Source organism: Scatophagus argus, chromosome 6 (genome assembly GCF_020382885.2).
Source record: "Scatophagus argus isolate fScaArg1 chromosome 6, fScaArg1.pri, whole genome shotgun sequence".
NCBI lineage: Eukaryota > Metazoa > Chordata > Actinopteri > Scatophagidae > Scatophagus > Scatophagus argus.
Genome location: NC_058498.1, coordinates 10,681,845 through 10,695,090, shown reverse-complemented (window position 1 = coordinate 10,695,090; position 13,246 = coordinate 10,681,845). Strand labels below are relative to the sequence as shown.

Below are 13,246 nucleotides of genomic sequence, written 5' to 3'. Positions count from 1 at the left end.
ACTATTGCTTTTAACACATTCCAGTGGGGTCTTAGTCCACACTGAGCCAAACCAGTGGCACAGGCCCAAATCACTGGAAAAAATAAAAAAGGCTAGTGAAACACGATATTGAGGCACATGTTACATGCTGATGATCTGGTTTTAGTTGAACACTGTTTTGGCAGTGCTTATTTAAGGAATGAGGACCCCTGCCCTGGGTCCCCCACTGTGTTTGCATATGGAGTTTGATGGTTATATTACTCTGTGGCTCTTTATCATTGAGCTGAAGGGGTGGCTCTGCAACCATTAACAAACATCCCTGCTGGCAGTTATTTTAGCCTCTAAACTAATGAGGCCTTCAGTAAGCCATTAAAATGAAGGATGTTGATCTGCTGTCCCAAGAATTCTGATTTTTATCATTGCCTGGACCTTGATTCATTCTCATGCTCCCTGTCATCTGGTTCTTCCACTAAGTTGTCTGCCAGAGGTGTCCATGTCTTCAGGAAGGACAGGCTGGTGGGCTTTGAGTATGTCACAGAGGGACATATCCAGACTGAGATGTTTGTGTACAAGTCTGGGGTTTATGTAACAGGCGAGGGTGCGAGTGGGACAGTTTCTTTGGTCTGTGGCAGCAGACACATCTACTCATGACTGTGATTTAGTGCTGGAAAAATAAAACATCCAGCTCTGGACAGGAGGTCTCTGAGGTCTCTTTTATTTGGTTTAGTCTCTGTTGTGTGAGTATAGACTGTGTTCATGTCGTCGACGCGTCCCAACAATACAGCATCCAAAGAATCCACATGTTCAGAGGCACATATTAACATACTTCCAGCATCCTGCAATGGTCGCCATTGTTTGAAGCAAGCAAACAAAGACAGGACCAGTTAGTCAAGATTCCTTTTTTGTACCTATTTTGGTTTAAGATGCAAATTTAAATCTTTTGAATAATTTCAAGTGTGCATCACTAACTATCAAGTATGTCTCGTGTATTGTGTAGCTTGTTTTCTTCCCACTGTAATACTTTTAAATTATCTGTTTGGGTCATGACCAGTGCGTTGATGGCATGCAGGTTCCTGGATTCACATGCCTCGCTGTGCAAATCACCCACGTGAAAAAACAAGCCAAAAAATGTTTGTGATGTTATGTAATAAGACTGGTCCCGAACATTGTGACATTGTAATTGACTAAACAGTATCACTGCAAGGTTGAGCTAGGGGCAGCTTGTGGCTTGTGATTGTATCACAAAATCTTCCCCAATTTTCATGGAACTGTACTGTAGTTGTTCAGAATTTCCTTCTTTTTTTTCCAACCATTAACACTTTAAGGAGCATCTGTGTGGCTGAAAAGTTGAAATTTTTCAATCTTGCAATCTCAGATTATTAGAGGTATTTAGTCGATTCATTGGTAGAACTTAATGTAATAATTGATTATTTATTTCAGTCATTTTTCTTTGTCACATTTGATTGTAAGAGAAAGATCTTTTATGCTTCAAAGAGCTGGTTGGATAAAACAAGCCGTTTGAATAAGTCACTGTGGAAAGTTCTATTTATTTTATGTTATAAATGAAACCAAACAGTTTACTACGAACAAAACGGTAGCGCTCGAAATTAGTTAATCTCCACTAAAAACATTTGAATCACTCTTCCAGGGCATCCATGTTTATTTTGTTAGGTTTCTTTTTTTTACACTCGAGTTTCTGCGGAAAACTGAATGTGAGGTGATCTAATTTATCCAGCTACATGGGTAAACATGAGGGCCTCGCAGACATTCAGTTCTCTGAGCCTTTTGCAAAATGTGTTACAGTTCCATGTTCTTTTATTGTATTTGGCTGACTCTACAGGAAGAGTTGGTGCAGTTTGACTTGCAAAAGGTACTGAACTCGAGTGTCAAGAGAGACGAGGGCAGCATTCCTGTGAACGCTGGATGATTTTTGTCTCATTAACAGAGAGGTAATATTTTGAAATATCGTTTTTGAAACGGCTTGTGAAATGGAAGCTTCCATTTGACCCCGGCCATGACTATGAATTCACTGTGACAATTTAGACATGATTGAACTGCTCTTGCCTGAAGCTGCGCTGAAGTGTGCTGAAGTTTTGTCATAACTAATCGGAGCCTCTGCTGACCTCATCTGGTGCAACAGCTGAACTGCATCAATCAAAGCAGATGACATGGGCTGAGCTAAAGCAGGGCTAAATGCATCTGAAAGAGAACAACAGTGAGTCGTCACTGAGCACACTCCTCTGTTGTTACAGCCCCCAGCCCCCAGCTATTGTTTTGAAATACACTTGCCAAGGAGGGGTGGGGGGGTGAGGGGCTGTTGGGGTTATCATTGAGGTCTGATTTATTCAGCTGCCTCCCCCCACAGTGAGTGTTTGTATAATTTGCGATGGGGATGTGTGCTGGTGCATCTGTGCCCTTAATAGACAACACATTGGATTTCTGATGCTATGAAACATCATGTGATAAACCCAGAGAGACATGAAGTCCACATAAAGTCAGACTCGACTGTTATTTTCATTTAGGGTAATGAGTTTATACCTTTCTCCAGGGCTGTTGGTAAGTGTGTAAAAAGGTCAGCGAGACATAGCTGTGATTGCAAAGCTCACTTTAGCTGCTATCAAAGCGAAAACTTGCAGTCCTCAGTGAGGAACTTGACTGTGTGCTGTCACAGCATGATGGTGGCTCTGACACAGATGTCTCAGTTTAGAAGCGCTGGCCTCAGGGCCGGAGGTGTCCAGAGTTGGAATGTGCTGGCTTGTGGTCCTGGAGATTTTGTTTGTGGGGATGTGTGCGCTGCTACAGTCTGCAGGGAAGGCCCATGTTGAGGTTAACGCAGCAAGTGGTCCTTACATAAACCATCATGTCTTCCTGCTTGAATAAAATGTACAGTCTGCTTTATTTTCCTTGGATGTTGAATGGCAACAAATTAGTTTAGGCTTTTTGCATCCCTAACAGCTCCCTCGGACCAGAACCCTCAGTTACTTGACACTCTAATTTGGTCCAACCTGTGTGTCTTATGTGTTTTGTTTTTTTTTTTGCTATTGATAAAAACACATTCCATCTTAAACTGGTGGACATTCTTCTTCTGTCTCATTGTCCCAGATGTGTAAATGCAGTTCAAAGAGAGGAATGTCCTCTCCTCACGTTGTTTATCTGCCTTCAGATCGCACGATGGAGTGAGTTGCTTGATGTGGTATGCAACTCATTTCACCCCGCTGTCTTCCCATCAGTGTGGATCTGTCATGCTTAACATCCCCGTCCCAACTGCAGTTAAGAAATTGCTAGATGAGAGGAGAAATGAGCTGACATTTTGAAAGTCTTACTTTTGCATCACATGTTGTGCTCTTTGTTTTGCCTCTGGAAATACTGAGAAAGACTAGAAATGTGGAAGGCTGCATTACACATTTGACTGAAGTGCATGAATTCAGCCAGTGTCTTGCCGTGGTGTTTTATTCCATTGATAATTGCTTAATGTCAATGTGACCAATAAAACCCACAGTATTCTCATTTGTATCTGAAGTTAGTTTTCTCTGCGGATTTGACTATTTAAGTTAACATCTTGAAGCCCCTTTTCCTCTCTCTCTCTCTTTCTCTTGCATGTGGAATATTCACATTAAAAAGACACTGGACAGTCAGCACATGGAGAAACATGACTGAGTTTTGTGGTACATGAAAACTGTTGTGTACATGAAGTTTGAAGCAATTAGCTAATCTGTCTGCAGAAACTGCCAACTCAAGTGTACACCATGTTGCTGCTCCTAACACATGAATAAGAACAACCAGACCTCTTTGCCACTACATGCAAACCACTGTCGGCTTTTTTTTTAATTATCCTTTTGTTAGGCTTTGAATAAGTCGTCCTGTGCCTCTGGAGTTGCGTTGTGTAATTTTTGGCAGTCCGTGTCAGAGAATATTGTCATTTGCATGAGAGCCCTCACAGGAATGAATTAGGAGGAGGTAGGAGGAGGCAGAGGCTTAACTCCGCCCCCGGTGTTTTCTCCCCGTGAGACCGAGCATGCTTTTAAACACACTGCGCTCAGCCTCGGACTAGAGACATTTGCGCTTTAACGCTCAGTAGAGTTGGTCTACGGGAAAACTTCGGAGAAACGGTAACATGCGTTGCAAAATGAACTACAGTCTGCCGTGCTCGCCGGTGACCTCGCCGACATGTTCAGGACGTTTGGTGTCCTACAGGGCACGATACCACAGGTAACAGACTTTGATATGACGCCTCTGCCGTGTGTTTTATTGTCAGATTAGTTGTCCTTCTTATGTCTCATGTACTGCCGGTTTTAAGCGTATTGTCCTTATGCGGGGCTTATCCTGTTTTGTTTTAGACCTTTAGCATCCGTACTGTAGGTTTTGCTGCCTCTCATGCTTTGTGCATTGTTAAAGTTAAATCAGAAGGTTGTGTGACAGGCTCTCCTTTGCCAGACTCTTGTATTGCTTTATACGGACTTAAGATATTTAACTTCCTCATGTGCAGCCGACTGTTTCATGCCGTCTCGGACATGGTTGAAATCCAGTCTGCTTAATGGCGATTTGGTCTCGCTGATGCGCCCCGCATGTTGTGCGTATTGTGCCATCAGCTGTTTGTTATGCAAGCCACTCTCCTCTGCCTGGTTGTGGCTTCCCAGCATGTCTCCTCAAGTGTGGCATTTGTTTGGAGTATGTGGCCAAAACCACCCCACCCCCCCACCACCACCATCGGCCCCAGGGCTGCCTACAACGCGCTGTACGTGCGCTCCAGCACGCAGGACGTAGGCCTTCATGCTGTGGACACCCCCGGGGCTCCACATATGTAGTGCTTACTTTTACAGACAATAACTTATATTGATATACAGTGAGTTGAGTTAATTTTTTTTCTTGCAGTTTACCAAATTGGGTCGTCAGGCTACGTCACGCAAATTTCTGTCCACCTTCAGCGGTGTAACATTTGTGCATTTAAGATATTAACATGGATCGCTCCAAGAAAGACCTTTTAATTTCATTTTTATGAACTTTAACCTGTTGATAATAACTAGACTTTTATACACCAACATAAACCACCATGTCTTCCTCCTTGAATGTGATAGATAGATACTTTATTGATCCCGAGGGAAATTCAAGCTCAATGATGTCCAGTTTTGTTTGGAACCCTCACTTACCTGCACGTCTTATGTGTTTTATTTTTTGTTGTTGTTATTGATATAAACAAATTCCAATTTAAACTGATGGACCTTCTTCTTCTGTCTCATTGTCCCAGATGTGTAAATGCAGTTCAAAGAGAGGAATGTCCTCTCCTCACGTTGTTTATCTGCCTTCAGATCGCACGCCCCTGCCGCCATCACATCAGTTGTGTTAAACATCCACGTCCCAACTGCAGTTCAATGGTTAGATGCTTGTATTCAAATGTTTTGTTCTTTGCATTGCCCCGGGAAAAGACTGAGAAGGAAGGAGTGTAGAAATGTGGAATGCTGCATGGCACATTTAGCCAAAGTACGTGGATTCAGTGTGACTTTGCTGTGGCGTTTCATTGCATTGAGACTTGGTTCATGTCAGTGTGACGCGATGTACGTGCGCTCCAGCACGCAGGACGTCAGCCATATGATGATACTGGTCACAGTGCGATGATGCACCGTGCTTATTATTATTATTATTATTTTTATTTTACAGATAATAAGTTATATTGATCTGCAGTGAGGTGCGTTGATTGATTGATGGTTGCAACAAGACTTTCTGTTCACATCCAGCACTTGTAACGTTCGTTCGTCCAGGAAAGCTCTTTTCCCCCCAGTTTCTTTGTGTGAATGTAACACGTGTTTCCAAGTAGATTTATAAATGACTTTTAACTGCTCCACAAACACACCATGTTCCCTCTCAGATTCGTGCTAGAGCTCCCTCTAGCGGCATGAAAACGCGCCGGTCCTTTATTTCATCCACGTCCGAGGAGGGCGGTGATTGCTGCGTTGATATTTCGAGACGGATAATTTTTGTTTTCCCGTGAAGTAAATCCTGCAACTTGACATCGTTTTTTTTTCTACGAGGATCGTGTGCGTGCCTCAGTAAGTTGGTCGTCTTTTTATGTGTGTAAGGAGGGAGACGTGTTTTCCTCTCTTCTCCTTGGAGGGGGGGAAGGGTGGCGGCCAACAAAATGTTGCTCTGCTCCTAAGTGGTTTGCAGCCTTGTAAACAAAGTGGGATGCGCACAGAAGCTGTGCGGCTGCTTCACATTTCAACACAAAGCGATAAAAAAACGTGGTTTTACAGGGAATGGAGAATAATGAGATTTGTCCTCGTGATGTACACTGGTCGTTGACGGCGACGTGAGCCGCGCCCGGAGCTCAAGCCCTGCGGGAGAGCAGCCACACTCCCCGCCTGTAATCTGATTTTATTACAGTGGGATCTTTGTAATAGCAGATAACCACCGCGACTGGCTGAAATATCGTATTTAATCAGTCTCCAGAAGCGATGCTATCTGGCCTCCCGCTGTTGACTGAGCATGGGAGTATTTTGGTGACAAGTCGTGGATAAACATCCCTTCTTTGTGCTTCTTTCTTTGTTTAAATACTTCAAAATCCATTTAGACAGGTGTAATTAGATCTCGTTTTCCATCTCCATTATATGTATGTGACTGTACTCTGACTCATACATGACAGTCACTAGATGGGCACCAGGTTTGTTGATGAAAGTCGTCATGTGAGGCGTTTCATTTGCTGCTTTCGCAATGGAAATTCCTGTAGCCTCCTGCCAGCATAGACTTACAAAGACACCTTCCATAAGCAGTGCCTCATTATTTTTGTGATCATTCAAAAACCCAAAACATGCCTACTGACATATTTATACATATTTGTGTGCGTTGTCAGTGTTGAAGCCTAAATGTATCCCAGGGTATAAGACGTTATTATCTCTAATTTAGAAGATTTTGTGTCTTAATGCAGAAATGTTTGCCTATAAAATGTGGTTGTAAGGACAAGGCTCTGAAGCAGTGCTGAACGTTAGCTAATTTTTCCACTTGGAGCCTATTTTAAGTGCCTTGTCGAGAAGCTTTTGACCAGCCTCACAGGTGGAGCCTGTTGCTGGGTTTTTAGCATACGCCATCTTAAAATCTCATGTGGTTTCATAAAAATGTAAATCTCTGGTATTGCAAATAACACAGTCTGGGCTGTGTTTAAAAACAGCACCGTGTTTGTAACATCCCTCTTTGGCTTTTTAATGACGGTTGATAGGGGCACCAGGAAATATTCGATGTGTTCTAAAAATACTACATGTTGTTTATTTTTGTTCTGTCTGTTTTGGAAACATCTCAAATCTGTTCATCTCATTCTCTGGAAATAGTTTAATCTCAGCATCAAGTTTATTTTCCTCCCATGAAATCCCATTGAGGTCATGTGTGGCACATTAAGCAGCTGTTGTGGCAGTTGACTGAGTGTGAAAAGAGCTGATATCAGTCTTAAGCATGTGGTGGACATGAGACAAGTATCTTGTGGTTAACTCTTACTCCTTCTCTCTGCAGTGCATCCGGTGCCAGTGTCGTCGCCATCGATAACAAGATTGAGCAGGCAATGGTGAGTTTTCCACAGATTAAAAAGCTGCAGCGAATGTAGTTAAGCAACACATATCCACTGCGAACAGTGACTTGTTTCAGAATGACTCGTCCCACTGCCTGCACTGATTTACACGACCGTCTTGGAGACAGTTCGCGTCTGGGGCTTTCCCTCTGACGCTTGGCCATGCTGTATAAAACCGTACCATGCTGATTTGCGTTTCCATCGCTAGTTTAACTGTAACAAGCTGTGCCGAGCTGCGCCCAAGGTGGACCATCTCTGGAGCTGGGCCACAGCATGCACAGCCCTCCTTCAGGGGTGCTGCAGTGAGGTCTTGCCAACAACCCCCTATCTTACCCTCAAACAAGCATGTTTTATGAAACTCTATGAAGTTCATGTGTAGGAGAGCAAACAGAGATGTTTTTAAAACTGTACATGTTCAGTTTCTCTCCCACAACCCTGTCTGTACTTTCAGATATTTATTTTATTCCACATTTATTTTTCCACATTCTTCATCATCACGGTATTGCCCACGCAATTTGATCGACAGGTGATGTCTCGCAAATACTGTTGCAAAACTCCTGTAGGGATCTCACCTCAGTGCTTAAGATGTTGCCCAAAAAGATCACACACTGAGGTGATATTTTCCCTCGTTTGAGGTAGAATTGCACTGTTTAAATACTATATATGACTATTTTTTTTTATACTTTTTTCTTGTCTTTCAGGATTTGGTGAAGAGCCATCTGATGTATGCTGTTCGCGAGGAGGTGGAGGTGTTGAAGGAGCACATCAAGGAGCTGTACGAGAGGAACTCGGTATTGGAGCGCGAGAACGCTGTGCTGAAGTCGCTTGCCAGCTCGGAGCAGCTCGGCCAGCTGTCCAGTCAGCTCACCCAGGGCAGCAGCAGCAGTGCTTCACCACCACTGCAGCAGCAGCAGCAGCAACAACAACACCCGCTTGTCACAAACAACAACAACAACAACCCCTCGGTGCACCACGAGGGGAGTCAGAGTGTTCCTCATCAGCCCAACATCACATCGGCGTGATCCCCCTTCCCCCAGTACAAAAACTTAAACACACACCACCCACCGACAGGAGTGGAACAACCTGTTAGAAAAGACAACAACTGCTACCGTCCCCTTAGCTCCATAAAGCAAAAGGCTCAGCTCTGCGTTCAGTAATGCTCCGTTTGAGGAAAAATCAACAACAGCGACACCCTTGTTTGCCACCAAGAGCCATGCGTCTGTGTGTGCACGTTGCCGTCACCGGGCCTTCACGTTATTAAGACATTTACCACCCCTCAGAGTCTTATTCTGTCCCTGTGGTTGGCTGCCAGAAGCTGAACGAGGAGGAGGAGCAGGAGCTGCACACCCTAAAATTGCATGCTGTTCTTGTGCTGGAGACGGGGGTCAAAGGGCACAGAGAGCTCAATTTGTTGGGGGCAACAAGTGGCGGAAGAGGGCAGCGCGACCCTGTGAGAGGCCTGATGAGGATCCTGAAACACTCAGCAGGGACTGTCCTCCTGGTATCCCCACCCTGCATCACTCCCTGGCGCAGAAGAGGCCCGAGAACCGAGGGGGTGGGGAGTTTGGGGAGAATATTCGTCCTTCCCGAGGAGGACGCCAGCAGTCGCCTCGGTTTGAGTGGAGTGGAGTCGAGAGCCTCGGCTTGTTATATGCTGCAAAAGCTTGTCTTGTTTTCTCAGAGCCACCGTACTTTGACATGAATCATAATACTTTTCATTAGTTCAGTTTTAGTATTTGCATTTATTTATTTCAGGGCTGCTATTTACATAATGTAAATGAACAATGTCATCGAGATGCTTATTAAAAACAAAAAAGAAACCTTTCTCTTTGGTCTTTCGGTATTTTAGAATCTGTCAGGTATTAAATTTGGTAGACTCTTCCAACAAAGTAGATCTCAGTAAGTAGGCAATAAGTTCCATAACAGAATTTTTTTTTTCTTGTCATGAAATAGTGCTAACACTAAAGCCGAGCTTACATTAGGAGAAATCCAGGTTGAATGTATATTTTGTAAAGTGTAAGTATTAAAAGCGAGGAGGGTTTGTAAAGGAGGCCTGTTGATAAGATGTGATGGGATGTTTTGATAAAGAAAACTCTTCATTTACTCTTTTTTTTTTTTTTTTTTTTTTAAAATAAGACTTTCTTTGTCAAAACAAAAAAAAATCATTCGGGGGTCTGGTTTGGGGATGAAAAGCTGTGAAAATTGTTCGACCTACTTTATAACCAAAGACACAAAGCTGTGTAAGTCTTTTTTTTTTCCATTTTTAAATGCACACTCATACTTTTTTTCTACTCTCTCCTTCCCTATATATTTTTTTTTTTTGTCGCTGTTTTGCATGTTCTGCATGATCTATACTCGAACCACTTTCTTACCTCATGGTTTTATCTAGCACTCTTTATTTTTCTCTCAAGTTGTCAGTCTGTGAATGATTTTGAAAGGATTTGTGAAAGAGAAAGGGAACAATGGAAAGAGAATGCGGAGTAAATAGTCAAAAGGGTAAGAATTAAAAAAATCAAAAGAATGGAAAGGTGTTTGTGTCGGAGGGAGGCAAGGGCTTTGTCAGCAGTCAGATAAGGAGCCATCTTATTTTTTTGTTTGTTTGTTTTCACATGCAGAGAAAAGATTTTGTTACATTGCAGATTTTAATGTATTTAATGAATGCAGCATTTAGATTTCGATTGTAGTGTACCAGCACTTGGCTTACAAAGACAAAAAAAAAAACAACAAAAAACAAAACTAAACAACATTATCTGCAGCAAAACAAAACAATGGAAACTATTAAACTTTTCACACTTCCGGTTCATTGTGAGCATATTATGGGATGCCCCGTCTGTGTCACGTCTTTTGTGCCTCCTGTGCCGTCGTCAGGCGACCCGGTTTCTTTCTCTGTGGCTTAGAACCAAACCAAAATGCTTGGTAATTGTACAATCAGTCATCTTTCTACAGGATGGACTCCTTGATTTTTTTTTTTTGTCATTGCAAATGGGCTTATTTCTTTCTTAGAGTATTTTTCTTCCTTTTTTCTTTCATTTGAAGGAGATGCCGTGTACATGCCAAGTGTACTGTATGAAAGTGATCACTGAGCCTTGGAGAAAATATCTTAACAATGCCCTTGTAATGTGCTGTTCAGACAATTTTAGTTTTCAGTCAAAAATAAATTACTGTTTTACTAAGAGACTGTCTTCATGTTTCTTTTGTTCCACCACATTGGAAACTCATTTTTATTATATTTAGTAAATGGTGCGATTACAAACACATACTGAAAATTATCCACAGATCATTTTGAACACGTTTTCCCAGTAATCCATGACACCATGCACAATACCAGGATGCTGAAACTTAAGCAGCTGAGTGGAATTTAACCATCTTTAGTTTTATTACTCACATCTGTGCTTCTACTACTTGGACATGTCAAAATGTCTTTGGTAAAGCGAGCTTCAGCCACTTGTTCCCGTGCAAGTCCGCACAGTCCGATTCAGATTCAAGGTTGCTTCGTCTCGTGTAGGGAACGAAAAAGGGTCACTAAATGTTGTAGAGCTAAAATGGCTTGCCCTTCAAAATAATCCTTTAAGTGCATGAATTCCAGAGTTGACTCAATTTTGTTAAAATAGCTAGTGTAAAAATAAAAGACTGATAGAGACAACTTTGTTTATCTCAAGATAGGGAATTAATTCGCGGCTTACTCAGCCATTCACTCCAGACTCAGAGGCAGAAGATGAACTAACTTAGGTTAAAATAAGAAAAACAACATCAATAATATACAACAACTTATTGCATTTACTATCCTGATAGCAGAGGAAATGAAGAACTTACAGGTAAGCAATTGTTCTCCAGAGTCTATCAGAGGACAAAATAATATTAAGCAACTGAACGTGAATCAGTTGGAAAATTCCCAGGAAACAAGGATCGGGGTCAAGATTTATCCCAAGAATTTCATTAGCTTCCTGGAAAACACCTGACCACAATGCAGAGTTTCATGTTACTCATGTCTCATCTTACATTATATGTAGCACAATCAAAACTGTATAAAAGGAGCAATGAAACATGTGGGTAAGAAAAGCAGACATTAAATATTTTCAGATGGACAGTTATGACATTTAAATGTGTGTATACTCCTTTTTTAGTTTTAGAGAGTGAACAAATATGTTAAATATTAAAGAAAAAGCTTTAAACACGGGTATTATCACCACATTTGTTGTCTTTTCACTAAGAGGTTTGTTTGACGTCTTCAGCAGGAACACTTTAAATTGTTTCTATAATGCTCAAAATGGCAAAAAAAAACCTACTATCTAAAAACAAAATGTGTCTACGACGTGCACGTCTCCACTTCTGTTTTTCCTTGCCACTTGACGCATGTTTTTCCAGTCACAGTCTCCTATGAAAGAGCTCAATGGTCTGTGCACTTCCTCAGAACAGCAGAAGTTCTGATAATGCTCCTCTGTGGAATCTGATCATTGCTTTGGAGGAATTTGTTTTTCTTTGTCCCTGCTTGCTTGAAGGTTATGTAAAACAAAACAATGTGCTTTTTTCTGGAGAAGGAAGTGAAGCTGACACACACACACACACACACGCAAACATATTTAAAATCCTAAATGACGACATCTTCAGCTGATGATCATCTGTCTGTCAATTATTATCGATTCGTGCTCGGTTCAGAAAGGTGGTAATTTTCAAAACAACTCAGGCATGCAAATTGGCCCCTTAAGCTGACATCCACTGACAACTGATGTCGCAGCTGAAAGCTCGCAAGTCAAAGTTTCATTTCGTCAGGGTCTGCTTTCTAAATCAAATTATTTATATGTGCAAAAGCCAACTGATGTCACAGGTTTATTTTTAAGTTTTGAAATCTTGCAGTTAAATTAAATAGAAATGAGTCAAATCAGTTTAGCCCTAAACTGATTTTATGTAACATCTTTATATAGATATCCTGCGCTTTCTTCATGAAACATCTCTCTGCTGTTTGGTGCCCAGATCTTCTCTCACCAGAGCCCATGTCTTTTCTTTCAGCAAGTAAAGTTTCTTTTCCCTTTTCTCTTTCCAGGTAATGACTCAGTGTTATTTTTGGCAAAGACTGACACGTTTGTCACGTCCTCACTTAAACTGTGAATGTCATACTTGTTTCTCAGCAAAGAGAAATTATGTGCTCTGTAATAACTCCTCCATGTCAGCAGTGAAAGGAGGCTGGCCTGGTCAATATCTCACTGTGAAGGCCTGCAGTGGCGACAGTTAAGGTGAAACATGGATTCAGGCAAAGGTCAGAAGCTATAAAAACCAGTGATACCAACAACAAAATGTTGTATTTTCAAATAAAAGCATTAAATAATCTTTCCTCTGCGACGATCTTCACCATCATCCAGAAGGGCAACAATATGAGGACCTTATTCATTCCCACAATTTCCTCCCTTGAATTATTTATCCTGTTGACACAAATAAAGGCTGCAAAGAAAGTGCAAGTGCAAAGAAAATGAGTTTAATAGATAAATCTTCCCGTCACCTGCTTACAAGCAAAGCTTCATTTACTAATATATGCTGTCTTTGAAACGAGTGCACTTCGAAGAAGGAAACACCAGCTTACATGCCTAGAGGTTGGAGAAGCGGCTTGTGATCGGAGGGTCACCGGTTCGCCCCGCCCCCCCCCACCTCCATTAGCCTGCTGATGTGCCCTTGAGCTAGGCACTTAACCCCCATTTGCTCCCGGGGAACTTGATGCTGCCCACT

General features: G+C 42.0%; 1 protein-coding gene across 3 annotated transcripts in view; it reads left to right on the top strand.

Moving 5' to 3' along the window:
- tsc22d2 (TSC22 domain family 2) overlaps positions 1-10,703 on the top strand; it is a 33,418-nt gene extending 22,715 nt beyond the window's left edge. For 2 of the 3 annotated variants that reach the window (XM_046390841.1, XM_046390842.1), the window contains 2 exons: positions 7,474-7,525; positions 8,230-10,703. In XM_046390841.1, coding sequence (XP_046246797.1) covers positions 7,474-7,525; positions 8,230-8,550 — 373 coding nt within the window. In that variant the 3' untranslated portion in view covers positions 8,551-10,703. Of the gene's footprint in view, positions 1-7,473; positions 7,526-8,229 lie in introns of those variants that run through there. The other variant, XR_006843532.1, reaches the window with a different exon arrangement.
- The last annotated feature ends 2,543 nt before the right edge of the window (positions 10,704-13,246 follow it).